A 26,638-nucleotide genomic window follows, 5' to 3' on the forward strand; every position below is an offset into this window, starting at 1 on the left:
TTACAGCATAACGATTTATTGACAAATAAGGACTGAAACAAAATTCTCAATCTAACTATGGATGGGTGGCCTAAGCGACAGTGCTACCATGTCATGGACTCTCAATTCAAAGAAAGGGTATTAGAAGTGGCAACGGGTGTATCATAGAGAAGATAAACGTCTCCTCGCTCATGCCCCCTGCGCCCCCTCCCCCCCCCCAATTACTCTCTTCGTCTGTAAGTCATGCAACAAACAACAAGAAGGGAAGAAGGTAATGAAACAATTTAATGATTTAGTAAGATAGCTAACAGACAATAAGTTTAATGCAAAATGAGGCAGAAGGAGAAAGAGAGATGGAGCCAATCCTAGAGATGAGATTTTGAGTTTCATCTGCGACTGTAACATAATGAGTGTGGGGAGAAGGAGAATAATAGGAAAATAGTTGTGACTTACCAATCATATAGGAGGAAGCTCCAAAGTCTATGACCCAAGAGGTAGGAGAAGACGCAAGAAGAGTAGTACCTGACTGGGCCGAAGTTGACTGAGAAGGCTCAAGAATATTACGAACATGAAGCCGCATCAGGGCATCATATGCAGTCCGAGAAATGATAAGAAACTCTCCTGAAGAAGATTGCTCAACTGTTAAGATGGAAGATTGTCCCTCAGGAGCAACTGTGGAGGCAACAGAAGCAACGGCATATGTAGGACGACCATAGAGCTGCTAGTAATAATCAACAGTGTGATTGGTGCCACGCAATACGAACAAAAGCGGTAACAATCACGTCCTCATACACGTCCACCACGACTACGAAGATTACAACCGCCACGATTGCGATCTCCCTCACGTCCTCGTCCACCTCTATCACAACTACCATAACCAGAAATGCACCTTGAACTCATGGTGCCCGAAGATCAAGAGAGGATTGATTACCAACAAGATGTGTCAAACGCTCTGGTGGCACAAATGAATGGGAAGGAAGAGCAGATACAGTAGCACACTGACACATGGCATAAATTATCGTCAATGGGGGAAGAGGATCCTGCATAACAACCTAATCTCGAACATGGAGATAATCGGAGTTCGACCCTGCTAGGAATTGCACGATACGAGTATCATCCCGCTGCTTATGGATATGTTCACGATCCTCTTTACATTTGGAAAGAAGAGGCTGATACAGGTCCAACTCATCCCACATGCCTCGAAGTGTCGAACAGTAATCTTTTAATGATCTTAAGTTTTGTTGGAACTGACCAATTTTTTGAATATGCTGGAATACCCATGAAAAATTCTGAGACTTCGAGAACATATCATGAAGTATATCCCAAATGCCTTCAGATGTGGATAAAAACATCACTGAATGGCTAATCGAAGAATCCATACTATTCAACTATCAAACAACCACTTTCTCTAAAAGCTTAAGCTGTCAGAGTGTGGTATATCAATGTATATCAAGGGACTTCACTTCAACACCCCCCCGCATGTGTAGGGTGGGAACTTCGCATGAGAACATACTGACAAGGGTGGAGGGACACACACCATAAATAGGTCGGGCTTGATTTCCTGGTCCCTGGGTCGGACCTAATTTTCCTGACCCCTTGTGGGAGAATAATATATTAGCAAGGCATATTTGCTGCTCTCGAGATTCGAACATAACACCTTCTGATCTGATACCATGTCAAACAACCACTTTCTCTAAAAGCTTAAGCTGTAAGAGTGTTATGTATCAATGTATATCAAGGGACTTCACTTCAACATTCAACAACCATGGAATAACTTGATAATTCTCCTTTGTCCAAGACTTGTAAGCAGCATCTATAGAGTTTGAAGGATTATCCAAAATATATGATAAGTTCTCACGAGCTCCTAAGAACACTTTTACAGATTGTGCCCGTTGAAGATAGTTGTAACCATTCAACTTAATGGAGGTAATCTGCAAGGGATTTGATTCAAGAGATCTCATGCCAAGAGATGAGGGCCATTTTGTCATCCATAGGAGACTCCAAGTAAAAAGAATTGATTCAAACAACTCTTTCTCACTCAATCCTTAAAGGGAATGAGAGATACGCCTCAAACAAATAGTACTCATCCAAAATAACAAGAAATCCAGTCAGAGCTGACACAACCAAGTGAAAAACGGCCCAGCTACACGTCCATTTGAGGTTAAAAAAATTTAAATAAATAAAACGACTCAAACATGAATCTTAGCTAAAACATCATCCACGAGTACCTTGGGAGGAAGATTTCGGTCCATCTTAAGCAAAGAAACCAAGAAAAAGCTAACCGATTTGAGGTAGATCAAAGAAAAACGGATGAGGGACCCGATTTTTGAAATTCTCTATTTTGGCCAAAACACCATGAAAGGATATCCAAAAAAAATTTGAAAAAATCATGACAAATCTTCTAAAATCAAGATCTATCAAACCCCTAAACTTTTAGCTCAACTAGGCTCCATGCGTCCGTACAAGACTGACATCAGTCGCATGGCTGCTGACGTCAGCAAGGTGACGTGTCACCTTTCAACTTGTTGGATGCAGAATGCTTGGATTTACGCTCTGATACCAAGTAGAAAAGGATTTGATGATTATAGTGTGGAGGAAAGTGGAGAAGAGTGAGAGAGAAGAAGAAGAAAGAGGAGAGTTTGGCGAAAATGTTGTGTTGGCTAACATGCCCTTACATGCAATGTTTATTAGAATAGAGCACATATAGTACACTGCAGGAGAAGAAGAAAGTGTGTACATGTACTTACATTAGAAGAGACACTAAACACACACTATACAACACTCTCTAGATAGGACATCATGTTGGAGTTCACGCAACTAAAGACCTGACAGTTCTATAGTGAGGAAGTTGAAATAGCCCAAAAGGCAGTGTAAGAGGAAGCACCAGCAATGAAGGCAGAGCTAGAGGCTCTTGAGGATAATATTTTTATCATGAGGAGTATTCTAACTGTTTTCAAGGAAGTTGTAATAGAAGATTATCTTGGAATGAAAACTTTTCATAATCGAGTGTGAAAGGAAGCCCAAGCAATGGAGGTTGAAGAAATATAGCTAGAGGCTCTTGACAGTACTACTTTTTCGTACGGCATATTCTGGTTGCAACCAAAACGTCAGAACAGAAGACTATCTTCAAAAGAATATTTCCCATAGGAGTGAAGAGCCAAGGAGCTTTGTACCATCATCTTTGATCATAGTGGTATGGATGCAACCTTGCAAGAGTTGGTTGCTAAATTGCAGCTTAAGGTGAAAAGGCACTGAAGGCATATCAGATTGCGTGGCTGAATGGCACATCTATTCATCAATATGAACACTACCAACACCTATGCATTCGTGCAAGATGGGAAGAAGATCATTCTGAAGCCCAGGAAAGACAATGTTCCCCAGGAGAAAGAACGGTGAAAGGATCTCACCATGATTCAGGGAGAAGTGTCGACAGATGATACAATCATGTGGACAGAATTTGACAATGGACAAACAAGCAACACGGCATTCAGCGAGAGTGGTGAAATCACCACAGAGGAAAGAGAATGTGATAGGGCAAGAGAAAGAGGAGCAACCTACAACAACATTCATCAAGGATTGCATTGGATAGACTAATGGGCCTTTACCTGCAATTTCCACCTAAGCAGGAGAAGGCTCAGTATGAAGGAGAATCTAAGGCACACTTATCAGCCAAGGAAATGATGCATGCAAACCACGTCACATGTCTGTGTAAAATGCAAGTCCAAGGGTGGATCCCACCTGCTATTCGATCCATGAATTTTGGCCATAGGCTTTCAGATTGCCTGTGGGGCCCACAAATCCAATGGATGAAACATATAGTGATTTGATTGGATTATGGAGCCCAGAACCTAAATAGTGGTCCAATCAACCTGTCTGGGGTCCACTGGTCCAGTCAGCACATCAAAATTACCAGCATAGCCCACTAGTACTATTTAGCCACATGGTTAAACAGTGTACTGTAAGTTTCCTATTTCAACTCCAATTAGTTAAATATCTTTCTTTTTCATAGAAACTTATTAAGTTACACTTGACTCATGTTTATCCTAGGAAAGCAAGCATGTGAAGATCAATATATACTAAACATGGATCGTGTACAGACACATTTATTTAATGATTAAGGACTCTTTTCTTTTAAATCCTGTCACGTGTGATGTTATCTCCTTTTTCTAATGCAGTGGTGTGATGCCCTAGATCTATCCTCTACTCGTGTGGTGTCAATCATTTATTCCTAATTTCTTCTATTGCATCTCTTTCATTCCTAAACATGTTTTCTTGCATTCAAATTTTGAATTAGGATCCAAAATCTGGTATGTGCAATCTGAAAATTGTTTCTTCCAATTTGGGCACACTTTCCCACTTCATACTGCATCAATAGAGGCGATGACAATTGATATGAAGGCTAGCTTACTTACCAAGGATAGGGCCTTAGACAGGATTGATTGCCAAAATAGGATTCATAAAGGCGGCAAATAGTTGGCACAAGGCTATGATGATGATGATGATGACAATGATGACGACGACAACGATGTGAGGTGGGTGTGTGTGGGGGGGTGGGTGTGTGTAGTGCTCAGCAAGAATTTGCATCACTACACAGTATAGACCTCAATTGCTTGCAGTTACAAGTGATAGTAAGGGACAAGTGCAATACAGCAATGATTGATGTTGGCATGTGAGCAATGTTTGGTAAACATGTATGATTGCCCTCCACACTATTCTTTAAATTCAACTACTAGAGCATGTCCTTTCCGCTTCTGATCTGGTGGTGATACGTATGCATGCCTCGTTGCGATATTGGTTGCCAATATTTAGTATCTCATAAAACAAAACTCCATGTGGGTGTTCCTCGTGCTCAGGGATATCTCTAGCAACTACCCTCATGACCCTTCTTTGTTTGCTTGCCTTTGGGTGGTGTGTGTATTAGGTTGGCTAGGCATTCATACTAGGTAGGGATCCATCATTGCTTCTAGAATTCAGGCAAAAGAAGGTTGATGTCATGTCAGCAGCCGATCATAAAAGCTTCACCAATCTACGATTTTGAAAGCCGACCCCAATGTGCTGGGAGAGGCTATGATGATCATCATCATCATCATGCATATGCACATGTATGTAATATGCATGTACATAGTGACATGGTCCAAATTCTCCAATGTATCACCTGTTTTGGCTTCTTTCAAAAACTTCTCATCCTTGGGAAGAAAAACCATTCCCACACCAGTCTTCAATTTATCTAAAGAAGCGAGCCCTTGTTTATTAGCCCAGTTGTTATATAGATCCCATGGAAGTGAAGTCATCACTCCAGCACCATCACCAGAATCATTATCTGCTCCACATCCTCCACGGTGTTCCATGCAACCAAGAGCTGAAAGGGCATCCTTAACAACCCCATGTGATGCTTCATTCTCCAAGTTAGCAATGAAGCCGACTCCACAAGCTCCTCTTTCTGATATGATGTCATCCAAGTTCGCAACCTGATAAGCATACAAAATCAAACTTATTAGATGTTACTTCACAAGCAACCATATATGACCAAAATCAAACATAATCACACAAGAATGCAATGGAGTTATGCAGAAAGCAGGAGTTGGCATAAATCCATCCCATGAACATTGTTGGTAAACTATTTTACAATTCTGCTTAAATACTATGGGAAACAGTTTGAATCTTATGCTCAAATCTTCTTCTTTTTTCTCAATAGCCATGATGGAATTTCATGTCTCTGTGAGTCTTAGATAATGCTATTTTAATTTTATGATTTCACTCAAAAATATGATTCCATGAGAAAGGGTCACGGTTATGACTAAAAGAATCTACAAAATTGCACTTTTTTTCCTTTTATTTTCACTCCTCAACCCAGTTATTTGGAGTCTTTTAATCCCAAAAAGATTTCTCCCAATTGCACAATGAGAGGGATCCTTGACTTTAGAATTCCTTCAAAATGCAAAAACTTATACAAGAAAAACTATTGAGATCTCCTCGACTCACAATGGATCCTTCAAGATCTCTGCTGTCAGTCAATGAATTTCAAATATATCTTTTCCAACGGCTTCTACATCAATGTGAGACCATTCTAGTGTATCTGATGGATATGTATTATTTGTTTTCTTCTCTTGAATAACGTTTTGTTGTGATAAGGAAAAAAGGTTCCAATGGTGCTGATTAAATATTGTAAGTCCAAAGAATCTGAATTCCTTGCACTTTTCTCATTTGTTGTCTCCTTTCAACTGATACAAAAGTAGTGTAATATTAATTGGGATAACTGCACCACCTTTATCCGAATGACAGAATGAAATCTCACTGCAATGTTCTATTCAGAGAAGGAGTTTTCAACAATTATGATACTGATGGCAAATAGTAATATATGTTCAGGATGCTCGATACTTGTAGCTCAGGAAATTCTATCATTTATAAGATTGCCTTTCCTTCTTTAACTATTATCCTTGTTTCATGGGTTTTTTCTCTATTGACATCCTTGGGTAATGGGTTGAGCCTACTTGGACACTTACTTATGTTAATGTTCTTTACGAGTTGCTATTTTGATGATCAATGTTTGCAGCTTCAATATTATCGCCCACAGTGTTTTCAGTATCTTGCAATATCACCTATATATCTGTTATGCCAACTGGGAGATACAAAACCAACCTTTAATATCTATTTTTCATGGTATCGTGCAATATATAAACGATATTGTCATATATCATGGATATCGTGATATCGTGCTATATATCCGCTCCCCTTTTATAAATTCTTTATGTATCATGCGATATCAAAACAGATAATGGAAATCAACGCTGTTTTGTCTAACAAATCACAAAAATTGATTTTTCTTTCCAAAAAAAAAAAAAACAAAAAATAAAAAACAAAATCTTATTCCTAGAACATTGTAAGGTGATTTCAACCAATCCAATCTATTCTAGTTTCTTGGAAGAATATCTTCGAAATTTCCCCGAAAATGTGATTGGAAGCTTCTTAAGGCCAAATTCTAAAAGGTGTGTATTTTTTAGTTTTGATTCTTTCTTCTTCTTTTTTTTCATTCTATATGTTGTAAATAGCGTCAAATGGTAAGAAATACATGATTCTTCATAGTTTTGCATTAAAATTTATGGACTTCTCACTTCTTCGACGTGTGCTAGGAGGTCGTTTTTGCATTTGAGCATTGTTCCCAGAACAGGAGGAAATTCTTGTTGCTAGTGACTTAAGACCAGTGGAGTCACCAAAATTGTCCTCGAAGGGATGCCAAGAATAAAATAGAATAATGAAACCACTCTCGAACCATCACACGGATTTGGGGGAGTTGGGCCGGGTTGCGATAGAGAAAAATCAAAATTTTCCCAATATTTTTCAAATTGATTGTAATCATAGTATTCAAACACGAAATCAAACTTGTATATAACCTTATCTACACATTCTCGGCAACTTGGGGATTTTTCAAAAAAATAAATAAATAAATAAAATTTAATAATTATTTTTTTCAAAATCCATAGGTATATTTTAGTTTCCTACTTCTTCTTTTACTTTTGAATATAATGCTTGTGTTTCCATACATATTGATGTACGACAATTAACCACTTGCTCTAAAAGCTTGAACTACTAGAGCATGGCAAATCAATCCCTTTATCTCATAGCCCAGGCCCCACATCTCATGGGTTAGGACCTCGCCCAAAACCCCCCTCATGGACCCCAAATCACATGGGTACCGCCTCCCACGAGCCACCCACCTCATACGGGCCGCCCACCCTGAGTGTGCCCCTGCATCCCACAGGCAACCCCACTCGAGCCCGATGTGAAAATGCCCCTGCATTAATCACCCCCGGTAGAGGAGTCTCGAACACGAGACCTCCCAATCTAGTACCAATTTGATGCAGGATAATTAACCACTTGCTCTAAAAGCTCGAACTGTTAGAGCATGGCGAATCAATCCCTTTATCTCATAGCCCAGGCCCCACATCTCATGGATTATAGGACCTTGGCCGAAACCCCCCTCGTGGGCCCCAAATCACATGAGTACCGCCTCACACAAGCCACCACCCTCACACGGGCCGCCAACCCCGAGTGTGCCCCTGCATCCCACAGGCAACCCCACTCGAGCTCGGTGTGAAAATGCCCCTGCATTACATATCTTCTTACATTTATAACTTTTGGTTATTAACTTTAAATGTAGTTGCATTAATTCAGTCAATGACTCAATATGCATATAGATTAGGACCCTAAACAAAGGAAACATATTATGTGCACTTGTTTTTTGTATTTTATTATTATTATTTCTAAGTGTGTATTGGTGTCTTTTTTAATAATCCTGAAAGTTTCAATGAAAATTTTGACCAATTTCCCCATGTTTCCCAACAACAGTGATAAATTATGCTATACAACTGATATATCCTGTGCAATAACCAATATGTATTCGTATCCCAAGGCGCGATCATGAGGGACCCACTGTGAATTTTGGTCCATCGCCCATATATATATATATATATATATATATATATATATATATATATATATATATATATATATATATATATATATATGTCGCATGGGCAGGCACGATATGAAATATAGAGGAAATTGTAAAATTCCCCCGTATTGACGAAAATATCGTATGTATTGTCAATACATGGATATATTGCAAAATATCGCACCGCCCCTTCACAAATATTCCCTGATATCATTGAGATACATAGAACAATATCGAGGCAACACCGCTCTTCTGAAAAATCAAAAAAAAAAAAAAAAAAAATCTCCCAAAACTCCATTTTCTCCCCCTTTTTTGGGTGGAATCCTTAATGGTAGGATTTAGACAACTTCTTTTAAGTTGTTTGAAGAGATCAAGGTTTGGGTGGAGAAATTTCAATCAAAAGGTAGAAATGGCTGGAACCCATTCCATAGGATTTTTGTGATTTTGTTTGTTTTTACATGACTATTTTTCGCATATTCAGTAGAAATAAGTTATTAAATCATGATTATGCATATTTTGCATGCAAAATCATGGATTTGAAGCTCCAATCTTCAAATTTGTATAAAGTGAAAGATTTTGGATAAAATTCGAAAATCTTCCATTTTTACCCGTTTAAATTGCAATTTGGGTCTCAGAAAATCAATGAGCACTACTTGTAGGCCAATCTATGGATTGGAAACAATTTCTTGCATTTTTTGAAAAAAGATTTCTTAAATTCAAAATAGTGAAAATAATTAAATCATGATAATTAAAACAATTTCTTGCTTCTTTTTTGGGTTTTTAATGTATTGTTTGTGTTTGGTACTTGTATTGTGTGATTTATGAATATATTAACTTTTGGATATTAGGTGCATCACTTCTACCCAAGGTATTCTGTATCGGTAACGGTGGCCGTAACGATCACCACTAGGGGTGTACATCGAGTCGAACCGAGTCGAGCTAGCCTCAGCTCAACTCGGCTCGGCCACTAGCTAACCTCAGCTCGAACTCGACTCAGCTCAGTCCTCGAGCACGACTAGCCAGCTCGGCCCGGTTCGATCAGTAGCTTGGGCCAATTCGAACAATGATTTCATGGGTATTTCATCAAACACCTTCTGAACAATATAAAAATCAAGGAAAGAAAAAAAAAATAAATAATAAGGGACCTTCTAAGCAACATAAAAATCAAGAAAAAAAGGTGTTGGTTTCATATACATACCTTCCGTGCCACCAGCCACACTTCTTTGAGTCATTTCATCAAACACTTGGTGAGCAACATCAATATCAAAGTAACCAAGTCACCAAACTGGTTCGAACTGAGTTCAATTCGAGCTGGATTCGATCCGAGTCAAGTCAAGCTAGGGCCAGCTCGAACTCATTTTCAAGCTTAAAAAATCAGCTCGGCTCGGCTCAAACTCAGCTTCAAACCAAGTCGAATCTAGCTTTTTCGTGTCGAGTCAAGCGAGCTAACCGAGCTAGCTCGGTTCGTGTACACCTCTAGTCACCAGCATTACCGATACGAGGGTGTAAAGATCATTACGACCCCTGTAACAGTTGAAGATTTTCTTTTGCCCGAAAAATTCTGGAACAAAAAAATATCTAGAAAATCCAGAATAATGTAAATATTCCAAATATGTATTCATTTTCTGTTTCGAACATGTTTTTGGTAGTGTAACAGTCCACTCTTTGGTGAGAGTGTTGTATCAGGCTGTCAAGTGAGTTTGTGAACATGATTATGTCTCTAATGTTTACACATCACAATCAAGCACTAAAATTAGAAATAAGAAAAAGGCATAAATACTATTTTTCCATTTTATTTTATTTTTGAAAAAATGGCCCTTAAAGCTTCTATTCGCTCAAATCACTTCAATCTACAGTTTTAATCTTAAAAATTATAGTAAGAATGGTCGAAATCTATTGTAAAATTATCTAAAGAGTTTTTTTAATGAGAAAATTTTTTTTAAAAAAAATGATGAGAAAAATGGATTTAAATAGAAAGGAAAAAAAAAATGATTGTTTTTCAACTGTTACGGGGGTTATGGTCGTTATGCCTTGTAACGGCCTTTACGCCCACCATAACGGCCTATACAGTCCTAAAAAACCAATTGCCTCGTTTCACTCCCGTATCGCGTAACGGTAATAGTCGTTATCTATACGTATCAGTCTTTAAGGGCGTATCATAGCGAATACGGAACACCTTGCTTCTATCAGGCAATGCATATTTTACAAACCATATACAGTGATAACTTATAATGCATAATTGTTTTTTGTAATGTTTTAAGTTTGTAATCATGTCTCTTTTAACGCCTCCTAAAGTTCCATTGAAAAATTCCTTCATTTTCCCAATGTTTCCTTCACACAACGATACATTCCCCAATACATGCAATATTGCCCTTGCGATACCGATACGTTTCCACGTCCCAAGGGTGAGATACATGCATCAATACCGATACTACAAACACTGTTGATTATGAATGTGGTGGAAAATAGATGTCTAAACAATGTCTTAACTTTGGTTTTTGGATTCATATTATATTTGTCTCATATACTTTTAGAATAACAGAATCATGCACCCAGAGCACTATAAGTAGTACTCCAGTTGCATAGGTCCAGCGCATACATCATGGGCCACCATGCAAAAATAACACCAGAAGAATGATCTTATCCATCCAACAGCCTGCTTTTGTATAGGTAGCATGTTTCCAAGTCATGTATTAGGATGGGTACGATCGTGTGATCACAATGATTCCTTAGAACCATATGCAACCCAACCAAATGGATGGTTCACATTTCTTATTGAGCTAATTATTCCATATACAATCTTGACCATCCATTTCATATGTTATTGGTCCGACAAACAACAATCATGCAATCAGCCAGGTTTATGTGCAGTAGCCCATAAATGCGGCTGGGCCTAATGCATTATCCAGATTGATTGATTGGACTGACAATGTGCCTTGATGCAACTGGAGTACAATGACTTGTATCACTCCAAAAGCATTGGACCTTTTTATCTTATAGTGCTCCAACAGCATTGGACCTATCTTTTTCTATACTCCCAAATAAGTAATTCCCAGTCACCTCTGCCTACCTGTGACAATGCCAGCCAGTTCCTAGAGTGGGTAATGAGGGTTGATGTCAAGTGTGTAGCCACTTGTCAAACTTATGCCAAGCATTCATAAAAATCCAGTTTAAATGTGATTCACAGAGCCGACTGCAAATACAAGGTCACCACCCACCAACACCACCAGTCTTCCATCCTGTTATCGATAATGGATACGGTCCATACAATTGTATGGTCTACCTTTAAGGATCACACATGTGATGATAATAAAGCCATACAATCGTACGGTCCACCTTGCCTTTGCTGTTTTGGGCATGCAGCCTCTCACTTCATGTTATTTGGTGAATGCAAAGGGTAAAAAGCATATTGTAACAAGTGAGGGGCTTCTGCGAAGGGGTATTGATCTCTTTTTATGCAACAAGGTATACTACCCATATTTGGCCGCATCAACCAAGATCGACTTGCAGAAGAACTCATTGCCATTCATCTCCAAAATAGAGTCCATGACAAATGTTATATTGTGAGACAAACAAAGCCAAACCTCTAATCTCCACCAAGTCCCTCTTCTAAGACATTACTATCTTCGCAATCCTTCGTATTTACCTCGAAGCCCCATAGAGGTCTACGCACAAGAAAAACTTGAGAAAACACTTGCAAACAAAGTGAGGATTACTTCAAAAGTCTAAATCCTATAAAAGACCAGCATTTAGCCTTAGATTTACTCTACTAGCAAGAAACATCATTGTTGACTAGACGACAAGGACAAACCACAAGCACTACAGCACCTAAGACAGCCAAGAATACATGACGCACAAGGGGTCATTTGGATGCATGGAATTCCATAATAAAGAACCCGATTTCCCCAAAACTCTTTAAAGTTTCCACCATTTCAATGGCTACAGTTCCATGGGACTTGAGTTAAAATCCCAACAACATTGAACTTGAGTTCTTTGGCAACATCTTCAATCTCTCTTTCATGGAAGTTGGGTTTGCAAAGTAGCATGATTTTTCTATCTAGGAACCTTTCCCACTTCCAAATTGCACTTCAGATTCATATTTCCACTCCCATTCCCTAGCCGTCTATACTCTTTAACGGTATGAAACTAACACTTCTGTGCTCCCACAGTCGAATTTGTTGCTGCCTCACATCACACTTTGTGCAAATATACATGGAGTGCAACAGTCAACACTAAAGTGATACTTGAGATGGGATCATGCAATCAAACGGTGATATTTATGCAACTATACGTGATTCTTGAGAAGAATAGACAAACACAAGAAAAGATGGTCTGCAAATAATGGTTGGCAAGATAAATGATCAGACCTCTTTTAGTATATTGGACATCCATTTCCAAGCCATTGATCGAACCCTTCGGATCATCTTATCAAACTGATTGTTGAAAGGATGGGTAATCAAAATGCACCGCGCATAATCGATGGTCTAGCCTCCAGATCAATTATCATAGCTTTTTTAGTATAATCAATATGGATCTGCTGTTCTCCTAGCCATTGATCATTTGATTGGGATCACCCAATCACTGAACTTTTTTAAATTTGTCTCAAATTTATTAAGTAAAAAAACGGTGACATTTATGCAACTATGCGTGATTCTTGAGAAGCATAGACAACCACAAGAAAAGATGGTCCGCAAATAATGGTTGGCAAGATAAATGATCAGACCTCTTTTAATATATTGGACAACCATTTCCTAGCCATTGAACGAACCCTTCGGATCATCCTATCAAACTGATTGTTGAAAGGATGGGTAATCAAAATGCGCCCCGCATAATAGATGGTCTAGCCTCCAGATCAATTATCATAGCTTTTTTAGTATAATCAATATGAATCTGCTGTTCTCCTAGCCATTGATCATTTGATTGGGATCACCCAATCAATGAACTTTTTTTAAATCTGTCTCACATTTATTAAGTAAAAAAGGAATGAAACAAAAAGGATGGATGATGAGAGACCATTGAACCCGATACAACTAGGAATATGAAACCCAAATACTACGGAATAACTCAATGGGGCAGATTACAAAAACATTTACAAATTTGTCCCATTCAATAAACCCTAGCCTTTAAAAAACACTTCCTAGAATTGAAAAAGGATCAAGAAACAATGTATTATTACATTCAGCTCAAATCAACTGAAGACAAGTAAGCAAGAATAAGTGCCGAAGAATATTCCTTTTTGGATGACTGCATCCATCATGCCATATCTCAAAAAAAGAAATTAAAAAAAAAAATTAAAAAAATTTAAAAACTCTAAATCAATTTGCAAAATCTTCACATGCAGCGGACTCATAATGATCAATAAGAATCAGAATAAAAAGGTAATACAAAGATTGGAGCTGGACACGATAGGCAAATCAAAACAATTAACAAACTCGACCACTTTCCACCTTTGTTTTAGATACCAAATGCATTTTAAATATATTAGCTTGAACTAACTATTTCCCGTATAATTGTCACAATTGGATACCTATGCGCTTCATTGGGAGGCTTTACGGATCCCATGACAAGGCACACAAGAGTGACCACCAACCAAGGTAAACAACTTAAAAACCTTAGGCTTGACAGTAAGTTATACTTTTGGTGTATATTAACTATCAACTAATTTATGAGTTATGACCAATATAATCATTTGTTTTTTATGTACATGAATGGTTGGTCCTATGGAGGAAGTGCTAAGACAATGATGAAGTTTAACGCAAGCTCAGTCAGACAACCTCGTCCTCCAGTTGCAAGAGGATCTAGAGCATGCTCTCCCCATAACATGAGCCTCAAATTAATATGAATATATAGAATGAGGGTGGCAAGAGAGGGCAACCAAGAGTAGTATTTCTAATCAACTAGTGCCCTAAGCCCTGCCTGGACCCTAGCCCTAATCAAATTGAAAAGGCCCTGGCCCTTAGGAGCTAAGCGAGCCATGGTTGGCCCCATAAAGAAATGAGTTAAATGATCAAAAATTTGAGATAGTCCAATCTAAGATGCTCCTCTTCTTTTTTGGTACCCTCCATACAGAAAAAGTCCCAACTATCGTGACATGAAGCATGAAGCGAAACAGCAACAGATTTGAGCGCAGAAGCTAGGAAGCGTCTGTTTCAAAATGTAAAGAAGTGTAAACAGGTAGGAAGGGAACAGAAGTGAATACACCATTTAATACATGATAAAAACACAAATATGCTAGTGCTTCCCAATTTTTCCTTTTTATAATAATTTTTACACTTTTGTCAAAACTCATGACTATATGCATCCGACACAATCTGAGAGGCCCTATACCAAATTGTTGTGGAGCCCAACGGATGCACCCTCTGATGTTGATATCTGGAATCTAGTCCCTCATGAAGATTTGATTTATTGCAAGGTACATGTCACTTTGCTGAAATGATGTTTCGTAGGAGTGTGCATAGTAGCTAACTCCACTACAATTTACAGGTATTTTTTTTAATCCCCTAACAATAAATGTAAATTTCTACTTTTTCCCACATGGCATCAGTCTAGCAGTCCAGTCATAATAGAACTACGTCCCAGTATCACTTCAACTGAAGCCCAAGCATGTCTTGTTTCTCAACTGCTTATAACCACTTACCACAATGGATGAGATGGCCAAAATCTCCATCATCAAACGAATGGGGTATAGAATAGGCAGGTTGCATGGATAAAGGAATGCATTTCAACAGCATCCTTTTCTAGTTTGGTGAACAGAGCAGAATGGTTACTTTGAAGTTCATGAGATCTTCACCAAGGGACCGTTTTTCCTCTTTTCTTTTCACTACAATTGCCAAAAGACTTTGCTTGTCTCTCTGCCAGGAAGAGATCTTCTAATGCTTTTCAAAGGCTTTGCAATGGGTTATCCAGAGGCAATAGTTTCACATCTTCAATGTGCAAATGAATTGCTTCAAGCCCTTGAGTCAGATGAAGAAACTTATCAGTGTTCTTCCTTGCTAAGGGTAAATTTTGGTAAAAGCGACATGGAGGTAGCACTTAATGCCAAGGAGGTGTCCCTCTTATAGTTGCACAGTGTGAAGTGAAGTAGCAACAAATTCAGGTGCGTGAGTGGGGAAGCCTCTTCAAAATGCCATGAAGACCAAATAGCTGGGAAGCAGGAGTGGGAGTAGGCGTTTGAAGCGTGACTCAAAGCAGGAGAGGCAACTGGTTCTCAGGATCATGCAACTCTCTTGGGATGCAGTTGGGTTGTCTTTAGATGGAATCCATAGGGACCGTCTTTTAGGACCCAATCATTGTTAGGATGGGAAAGAAGTTAGCAGCTTTGAAGAGATCCTAGCTCTCAATGGGATGCGGAACTAATGAAACCTGCTTTGGTAAATGTACTGGTATACTTTCTCTCGTTGAAGTTGCCAATTGTGGTAGCTACAAAGCAGGAGTGAACACAAAGGGACTTCTTGTGGGAATGAAGGGGCACAGGTCATAAATTGCAATTAGGGAGTGTTTGGATAGGAAGATCCTAAAACGCAGATATGGAAAAAAACCCCTGGAAAACTGACAACATGGAAAATAATGGAAAAGAACATGGAGTCCACTGTTAGGAGTGCAAGGTTATTTTCCATGGAAATGTTGAAAGGTCAATGGTCAAATAGTGAGAGTATCTCCCATAACCGTGGAAATCCTCATGAGGAGGCATCATGAAAAAAAAAAAAAACTCACAGAATTTCCTTGAAAAAGTGTAATCATTACTTTTGATTTACCAACCTATTGTTTGCAATACAAACAGTGCAAAACAAGGAATCCATGAAAAACGATTTCAATTCCAGCTATATCCAACTTCCCAAATACACCCTCAGAGCATGTTTGATAAGTGAGAACCCATGGCATGTGATAGTAACAGCTAGAAATTGTCAAGAATAACAGATACTTTTTTTAATGGATCACTGATACTTACAAGTCAAGAGGAAAGACATGGAAGAAATGGCACAAAATTCAGTCATTCCAAATCAAGTATTATACGTTACTGAAAAGATACGTTCGAGCAGCCAGTTCAACAAAAGAGAAATGCTTTGATACTCTGTCAAAGTGTGATAGATGATATGCTGACAGTTAGGCATACAAATAATACAAACTAAACCACCAAAATTATGGACACCAGTTCAGAAGCATCATGAACAAAAATTACTATTATTTGGTTAACAAAAGATTAGATTGCTAGACATATATAGGATGGTTAGAAATGAAAAATATCCAATGGTCTTATTTCAAAAAAGAAAAAAAGTGCCCAGGAATCAGAGGGTAAGGATTGTTCAACCTGATTTTTGTACTGTAACTTAACAATAGTGGATTCCACTATTTAACCAGTTTAGCTCTGGTTAACATACAACACGTGTAGTATTTAAGTGCCTGCATATCAAGCACCATACACGGCTCGATTATCAAATAACCACCACCCCCCCTACAAAATTACCATTTATCTTGTCCCTCCAGTCCCCATCCAGAGAAAATATTAAGTGAAAACAAAGTAAAGCCCCATGATTAATCATCAATGCCATATCAATGCATGCTTCACTAGTACCGATCAAACTATCTCCATGGAACAGTGGCAAATTTGTTGGTGATCTGGATGGTTGAATTGGTGGGCCACAACGGCCATAGCCTAAATCGGCAATCCTAACCTTCATGATTTGCCCACCATTCCTCACTTTGTCCATTATTCAGTGTTGGTAGTCCATTTTCAGGCCACGAATTGAACGGTTAACATGATCAGATTCCCTTGATTTTCAGTATACGGCCCAGATACATAATGGCCCACCGAACTCACGGTCCTGTCATCATAAAGTACTAAGAGTTCAACCATGAATAAAAAAAGAACAACGTACTTCCACTTTCGATGGTTGCCGGGAAGAAACGCCGGTCCGTTCCAATTCAAGAATCGCTCGTGTCACTGACCAGCCGTTCCGGAGGAATCCGTGGCCTATGCGGACGATTTTAGTGCCGTTTCTCAACCTCGTCCGAATCGACGGTTTGCCGCGGAGGCCGGATAAATCTCGAAGAAGAAGAGTGCGGTTTGGAGAAGGGTGGCCATGAGAGTGGAGGAGGTGGGAAACCGGAACAAACGACGATGGAAGACTGGCCATTTTACTCGCACTGGGATGGAGAGAGGCACTGGGATGAAGAGAAGCAATAGGATGAAGAGTGGCCAGGAAAATACACGGATGAGATGAGATGAGAGACAGAGAAAGGGAAGAGGATTGTGTGGAGGGAGGAGGCGGTACGAAGATAAAAGAGAGATAGAGAGAAGGATAGGCAACGAAGACCACCCGCCTCTCTCCAATCGGGTTTACTGCGGAGAGAGACTGCGCGAAAGTTGGATAGAGATGTCCAGGCAGCGGAATTGTACCACAACACGTGTTCGCGCAGCTTATAAAACACCAAACCTATGTGGGTCCACCATGTTGTATATGTAAAATCCACTCTGTATGATCAAGTGGCTAACGTTATTAGGAACGTATATGTAATAGATAAGCCGATTAGAAACTTATTTTCGACCACACCAACGGAAACAATATAAAATTGCTCGAGAACACAGTCTGGCCTGCCTGATTGTTGGATGAGGCTGATTTTTGTCTCATCTCTTTATCCTTGTGAATTACACTTGGTTTACGGTTGTGATGATTTACGGGTGCGGTGAAAGATAGACACCCGTGGTTGTCTCACACAGAATCCTATTGTTGGCATCCCATCCCCAATGTTCCATCCGGTGTGGCCCATCCAAGCTTGTTGATTACAGCAGAGATTTTGTCTTACGGAATAAGATCAAAGAAGGAACCTGATAAGAGTAGTGGATTTTATATATACAACATGGCGGTTCCCACGGATTTGGGTGTTCTACGGACTGCTTACGTGTAGTAGAGGATTCGAATCCTATGTACAGTGATGTTGTTTTTCAAGGGACCACAACCGTCAACAACTCCAGTTTTCCTCATGGCATAAAACACCCAAGCTGTGTGGTGTGAGCCATACGTTGTACGTGTGAAATCCACGCCGTCCATCAGGCGATAACCATTATCTAGGCGGTACATCCAGGAGATAATCTCGATTAGAAACTGATATGGACCACATCAATGGGAACGATGTAAAATTGCTACCAAAGCTGCTAAGGTCACACGGTGTGGCCTGCCTGAGTTTTGTATCAGGATGATTTATGCATATTCTCTGTATGTTAGTCACTTACACTTGATTAAATGGTTTGATGAAAGATATACACTGCAACGGCCCACACACAAACTTATGGTTGTCATCCCATCCTCATTCTTCCATGTTAGCGTCACGATCTGAGCTGTGGATCTAAGCTGATATTTAACCATCAGGCCTTGCTAGGATATAACCTGTCAGACAGTGTATTTTACATATGAAACAGGGTGGATCACACATGCTTGATTTTTTAATGCATGAAACAGATGCTAGAAGGAATCCAGTCCGTTTTCGTTTGGCGCAGCCCTCTTTCCCACGGGAGCGGATTGGATACTGGACGCTTCAGTAGCCAAAACGTTACTGAAGTGACGTGGCAAAACGCTATTGGTTAGATAACAATGGCATGCTTCCAGGGTATAAATGCTACTCCGTTGGATCCGTTAACAGATCTTTTTCCGTTTCCACTGTGCACCCACTCGGCCATGAGATCGGTCGTCATGCTGAGAAAATTCAGTTGAGCCCGCTATGAATTTATGTGATCTATCCACACCTTCCATCTGTTTTTCTAACTAATTTTAGGCATTGAGCCCAAAATTGAAGCTTATAAAAATATTAAGTGGACCATACCATAGGAAACAGTGGAAATAATAATTTCCACCATCGAAATCTTTCCAAGCCCCACAGTGATGTTTATTTTTCATCTAAACTGTTCAAAGGATCAAAAAACATATATATATATATATATAATCTTGATCCAAAACTTATGTGGCCTCCAGGAATTTTTCAACGGTATAAATTCAATTCACACTGTTTCCTCGTGTGGTCGATTTTAGCCTTTTATATGCTTAGGTTTTGAGCTAAGGCCCTAAAATTATCTTATAAAATGGATGGACAAACTGGATAAAATACAGAAATCACAGTAGACCGTACACAGTTTACTCAGTAGGCAATTCGCTTCCCTTGGCCACGTAAGTACATTTTTTCTAGACGCGGAAGTTTCTGAGAACCCAGGTGGGGCCCACTGTAATGTTTGTGAGAAATCCTCCCATTCCATTCGTTTTTTGAGTTCATCTCATAAAATAATGCCAAAGTGAACCGTATCCAAAGCTCAAGTACGCCGTACTAAAAGAAAATGTGGTTAGGAAAATTCCTACAGTTTAAATCTGCTTGGGTTCAACATTGATGTTTACAAGCCATCCGTACCATTAATAACTTCATTCCTACAGGGATGAACTGAAATTAAAAATATTAGCATGACTCAAAACCTCTGTGGCCCATGAATATTTCAACTGTGGACGTTCAATCATCACGTTTTTGGCCTACTTGAGCTTTGAAACGGTTCATTTTTGACCTCATGTCCTGAATTGAACTCAAAAAATAGATGGACGGGTAGGATTTCTCACAAACATCACAGTGGCCCCACGTGGGTAGGAACTTCATGCAAAAGTCTTTGACAATGAATCCGCGTCCTTTTTTTTCTTAATTGTTTACAATTACTGTGCATGGCCGAGTGCATTTACTGCGTGGATGAAAAAATATCCGCTAATAGATCTCCATTGGAAGAGCATTTATGGAAAGGAAACAGCTGATTGATATCGGCCAATGTCATTTTGCCAAGTCACTTAGCATCCAATCCGCTCCCCTTTCCCATTGGGGGTTGTCAATCGCTTTCAATGGGAAACGGATTGGCTATGGACCCTGACACTAGCCAATGGGTAGTGGTCGGTTCTCTGTGGGCCCACTATGATACATGTATTTCATCCATGCTAGCCACCCATTCTTTCGTATCATTTTATGATATGAGACCAAAAATAAGGTTGAACCAAATCTTAAGTGGACCGCACAGTGTTGATTGAACGCCCACCATTAAAAACTTCTTTGAGGCCACAAAAGTTTTGGATCAACCCGATATATATTTTTCCCTTCATCCAAGTCTTTATAACCTAATCAACAGGTTAGATGTCAAATAACCATTACAATGGGCCCTAAGATGTTTTTAATGGTGGACATTCAATCACTACTGTTTTCCCATGGTGTGGTCCACCTGAGATTTATATCTATCTCATTTTTGATATCAATCCTTAAAATTATCTTTCAAAATGGATGGACGGCGTGGATAAACTGCATACATCATGGTGGGGTCGTCCACATAGCACCAACACTAGCCACCTGGCTGGTGGCAGCATAACTAGCCAAACCGTATCCCTTTCAAATTTCAATGTTCCCTGTGCGATGCGCCGCGAATTTGCCCGTAGGGAGCTCGGGCAACGAAAATAACTGTGGGACCTACCTTGATGCCTGTCTAACATCTAATCCGTCCATCATATTGAGCCAGATCACACTAAAACAAGAGTCCCAAAAAATTCAAGTTGGCCTACTAAAGGAAACAAAAGGGAGGAGATCGCCTTATAAACGAGTTGGAAGTTGGATGATGTATAAATATCAAGGTGGGGCCCAAAAAGGTTTTGAAGGTGGGTGTCTTCGTCCCCACTGTTTGATAAGGGGTGGCCCACTTGACCTTTGTATCAGCCTGACTTTTGAGCGTTGTAAGTGATGGACGGAATGGATGCCACACTTACATCAGGATGGATCTGACAAAACTTTTGTTGCGTAGAATCCTGTCACGAGTTTTTTATTCTTTTTTTTTTTCCTTTTTTATTTTTTAGCGGGCACCCTGCATTGGAGAACCAGCAAGCGCAGCAGATATTCAAAGGAGAAATTTACGACTATGGACCCCACCTTTTATCCAGCGGTTTTTATGAAACAATACAAACTTACTATACGAACTTAGACCTGCACGTGCGGAGACCACTTTCCAGGACGAAAATACCCCTCCTTTTCACTGCCATGGCTTTTCCTCTCCCTTTCCACTGCTGCTTTCACCGCCATTACTTTCACTCGCTTTCCACACTCCATTTCAGGTAGAAAGACCAAAAAACCCATTTTTTGGGCCCCCTTATCAGCATTTTGTCTTCTTCTAAAAATGGTTGGTCCAGTGAAGAAAGCACACAGCACAAGTATATTTTAAACTCAGTTGAGCCCACATTGAATGTATGTAGTATATCCATGCCGTCCATCCATTTTTTCATCTAATTTAAGGGGTTGAGCCCCAAATTGAAGCATATCGAAAGATCAAGTGGATCATACCACGGCAAACAGTGGGCATAATGATTTTTTGGTTTGCCCTGCTGATTTTCTAGTTTGCCCCACTGATTTCATGTTTTCCCCACTCAATTTCATGTTTGTCCCGCTGATTTCTAGTTTGCCCCACTGATTTTCTAGTTTATCCCACTCAATTTCATGTTTGCCCAGCTAATTGTCTAGTTTGCCCTGCTAAATTTCATGTTTGCCCCGCTGATCTTTTAATTTGCCCCGCTGAATTCCTAGTTTGCCGAGCTAAATTTCATATTTGCCCTGCTCGATTTTCAGTTTGCCCCACTCAATTCCATGTTTGCCCCCATTGAATTTCATGATTTGCCCTGCTAAATTTCATGTTTCCCCCGCTGAAAATCAAGTTTGCCCCAATTAATTTCATTTTTCTACTTTGAATTTCATGTTTTCCCTGTTGAATTGAATGTTTCCCCCACTGAATTTCATATTTGCCCCATTCCATTTCATATTTGTCCCGCTCAATGTCTAGGTTCTCTCCCTCAATGTCTAGGTTCCCTCCCACATATGGGGTTTTAGTGTTTACATATTCTGATAAAAATAGAGGGGTATTACATAATCCGATGAACATAATGTATTACAAATAAAACATCATTGTAGGGCGTAGCAAGCGTAATCGGATTGCATACTGAGTTAGTCAGTACGCTTCCATTGTACTAAGTAAACTCAATTAGGCCCACACTGAATGTATGTAGTATATCCACGCCGTCCATCCATTTTTCCATCCGAGCGGTTTACCCCCAAATTGAAGTATATCAAAAGATCAAGTAGATCATACCACGGGAAACAATGGGCATAATGATTTCCACCATTGAAACCATAGTGGGCCCAACAGTTATGTTTGTTTGTTATCAAACCTATTCATAAGATCATAAAGACATGGATTAATAGAAAACACAATTATAAGCTTGATCCAAAACTTCCGTGGCTCCTAAGAAATGATTAACATTAGAAGTTCAATTCAAAATTTCATGTGGTGTAGTCCATTTGAACATTGGATACGTTTAGAATTTTCTCATAAAATTATCTGTTAAGTTTGCCCCGCCGATTATCTAGTTTGCTCCGCTGAATTTTATGTTTGCCCTGCTGATTTTTTAGTTTGCCCCACTAAATTTCATGTTTCCTCCACTGAATTTCATGTTTACCCCGCTCAATTTTCTGTTTGCCCTGCTCAATTCCATGTTTGCCCTGTTGAATTTCATGATTTGAGCCGATGAATTTCATGTTTCCCCCGCTGAAAATCAAGTTTGCCCCAATCAATTTCTTATTTTCCTCGCTGATTTTCTAGTTTGGCAAGCTCAATTTCATGTTTGCCCCGTTCAATTTCATGTTTACCCCGCTCAATGTCTAGGTTCCCTCCCACATATGGGGTTTTGGTGTATACATATTCTGATGAAAACGGAGGGGTATTGCATAATCCAATGAACATGATGTATTAGAAATAAAACATCATTGTGGGGCACAGCAAGCGTAATCGGATTGCATACTGAGTTAGTCAGTACGCTCCCATTGTACTAAGTAAACTCAGTTGAACCCACATTGAATGTATGTAGTATATCCACGCCGTCCATCTGTTTTTCCATCTAATTTGAGTGGTTTAACCCCAAATTGAAGCATATCAAAAGATCAAGTGGATCATACCACGGGAAACAGTGGGCATTATGATTTCCACCGTTGAAACCACAGTGGGCCCAACAGTTATGTTTGTTTGTTATCAAACCTATTTATAAGACCATACAGACGTGGATTAATAGAAATCACAATTATAAGTTTGATCCAAAACTTCTTTGGACCCTAAGAAATGATCAACATTAGAAGTTCAATTCAAAATTTCATGTAGTGTGGTCCATTTGAACATTGGATACGTTTAGATTTTTTGGCTCAAGCTATGAAATTATCTGCTAAGTTTGCCCTGTTGAATTTCATATTTGCCCCGCTGATTTTTTAGTTTCCCCCGCTAAATTTCATGTTTCCCCCACTCAATTCCATGTTTGCCCCGTTGAATTTCATGATTTGAGCCGATGAATTTCATGTTTCCCCCGTTGAAAATCAAGTTTGCCCCGATCAATTTCTTATTTTCCCCGTTGATTTTCTAGTTTGCCCCGCTGAATTTCATGTTTGCCCCGCTGAATTTCATGTTTGCCCCCTTCAATTTCATGTTTGCCGCGCTCAATTTCTAGTTTACCCCGCTAATTTTCTAGTTTGCCTCGCTGATTTTCTAGTTTTCCCCGCTCAATTTCATGTTTGCCCCGCTGATTTTTCTAGTTTGCCCCACTGAATTTCTAGTTTGCCCCGCTGATTTTCTAGTTTACGCCGCTCAATTTCATGCTTGCCTCACTGATTTTCTAGTTTGTCCCGCTGACTTTCTAGTTTACCCTGCTCAATTTCATGTGTTCCCCCGCTAAAATTCAAGTTTGCCCTGCTCAATTTCATGTTTTTCCGCTGAATTTCATGTTTTCCCCACAAAATTTCATGTTTCCGTTGCTAAATTTCATGTTTCCCTCAATCAATTTTCTAGTTTGCCCCGCTCAATATTTTCTTAAAGCGATCGTTTTTTATATATCACAATGGACAATTCCATCGTTTATAGTTGAAAAGAGTCACCAGAGGTTTTTCAATACAAAAGAGGTCTTTATCTTCTTTAAGTATTTCCATCTTCCAATTTTCTTGAAACCCTTGATTCCTATATAGTTTATCTGGATCCTTATTTTCTTCCGAACAAAGGATAGAGACCTCTTTTGTGGATGCCTCTTGTTCCTGTTTAGTCTACATCGTTTCGGAAGTCGTTTCTATTTTTACGTTTGTTTGGTCCGTACTTTCCCCCATTTCTTCCGTTTCTGAGGTTTGTTTCAAATTCTTAGTGACAATAGGCGACGATATTTTGCTTAAATAGTAGACACAGGTGATAAATAAAAGAACACTAAAGATTCGAGGCATAGACTTTCTCAATTCTGACACAAGGTACTTATTAGATCGAATAAGTACATTAGATGTAATATAATTATTTTGCCGTACCAAAATAATACGAATCCAACTCATTTCATGAAGAAAATGTGACCAATTAACCAACCAACAAAACTAGTTACAAATAACATCTTCTTGTTGATACTATCAATATAAAGTTCACTAATCTGGCTAACATTGAACTTGGTAAAATGCATTGGTCGAATAATTGAAAAATGAGATTATTCAGGAATACACATTGAATGCTGAGATTACGCATTGAATTTCTGGTAGTTTGCCCCATTGAATATCTAGCTTGCCCTTGTTAATATCCAGTTTGCCCTGCTCAATTTGCAGTTTGAGCCGAACAAATTATAGTTTGTCTCGCTTATATTGATAGTTTGTCTTGTACAATTTTCGGTATTTCCCTGCTCAATTTCTATCTCTATTTCATATGAAGCTTGTTCAAATTAATGAAATGCTACATTATTTTCAATTATGTCTGATTTTGTACACCATGCTTATCTTGTGAATTTTATGTTTGATATGTTTTTCAATTCGTCTCTGCAAGCGACGAATATTCTGCCGTAATCTCCAACCTAACATCTAGGTATACACTGACATGGTGGTTTGACAAGGTGAAGGGTGGAGTAGAGAAGCACGATAGTTGGCTAAATTTGTTTAGGCAATCCCCTTTCTCGTTTCTATTGCATGTTACATCCTTTAGATTTATAGGGGCTCTATTTCACCTTCTTTTTATAAGATACAAAGGTGATATAGTATTTGAGATCAGGGGGAGGCGATTGCAGTTTACCGAGATGGACTTCGCCCTCATTACCGGTCTTAAGATTGGAGATCTTACTGTACCGAAGAATCGTTGTACTACGAGTACACTATGAGACAAATACTTCAAAGAATATCTAATATTAAAAAAGCACCTAATGGATGTGTTTGAGAGATTAGTTGATAAACATGAAGATGTCGTGAAGGTTGCCCTACTTCTAGTTGTGGAGTGCTTTCTTAGGGGAACCGAACCGAAAAACATGTGCAACATCGATTATATTCAATTGGTGGACCTGTTAGATGATTTCTATAGGTATCCCTGGGGTAATTTGGGATATTATACAATGTCGTAAGGAATCGAATCTATCGTTGCCGCATTAAGTTCCCCTCGATACACTGTATGTGGTTGCGTCCTTCCTCTACAAGTAAGAACATCTTTTATTTTCTATATGTTTTTCCTCTATAGTCAATTTTAGATTTTTAACCTGGTGCAGTTTCATTCTAATAGGTATGTGCAGTAGAGATATTTCTGGCCCTACAAGAGTGTGTTGTTTCATATGTTCCCCATCAAATTCCACGCTTCATTCAATATCGAAGTTGGAAGGGTTGGAGGTACAATAGAATGCATGGTATTTTCGAGAGTAAAGCTGTAAGTTTATATATATCTCCAGCATTTACTTTGCTTAACTTGACATCCTTATCAATTTTTTATTTAACATTACTCTTTGTTCTTTTGCAGACATTAGTAGTAATGAAATTAGAACCAATGTTACGAGAATGGGAAATGGATGCCCTTCGCTTGGTGTGTGACAGTTTCCAGGTGATATGTTATGAAAAATGAACTATATTTTTTCTGCCATTATAAAGCTATCCTTACTCTTATATATCCATCTATACATTTTGTAGCTCACTAAAACCTAGGAAGATGATGATGAGGGTAATGACATTTATCATAAGGAGGATGACGAGTCAGATGATAACGATGAGAAAGACATGAAGGGAGAGGGATCGATGGGGGGTATACCGAGGGGGGGTATTATAAAGAATGTTGTTTTTATGGAGGAATTTCAAATTAAGAGGGAAGAGTTGAAGAAGGAGAGAGAGGAGTTAAAGAAGGAGAGG

At 39.1% G+C, this 26,638-nt stretch overlaps 1 protein-coding gene across 1 annotated transcript in view; it reads right to left on the reverse strand.

The window, feature by feature from the left end:
* Positions 1 to 17,791, reverse strand: part of LOC131251260 (ferredoxin-dependent glutamate synthase, chloroplastic-like) — a 175,449-nt gene extending 157,658 nt beyond the window's left edge. The window contains exons 1-2 of the mRNA XM_058251878.1: positions 17,308 to 17,791; positions 5,135 to 5,447 (exon numbers count right to left, since the gene is read on the reverse strand). Of these exons, the coding sequence (XP_058107861.1) occupies positions 5,135 to 5,447; positions 17,308 to 17,565 (571 nt within the window). The 5' untranslated portion in view covers positions 17,566 to 17,791. The remainder of the gene's footprint in view (positions 1 to 5,134; positions 5,448 to 17,307) is intronic.
* Positions 17,792 to 26,638: the final 8,847 nt, after the last annotated feature.

The sequence above is a fragment of the Magnolia sinica genome, chromosome 7 (genome assembly GCF_029962835.1).
Source record: "Magnolia sinica isolate HGM2019 chromosome 7, MsV1, whole genome shotgun sequence".
Classification (NCBI taxonomy): domain Eukaryota; kingdom Viridiplantae; phylum Streptophyta; class Magnoliopsida; order Magnoliales; family Magnoliaceae; genus Magnolia; species Magnolia sinica.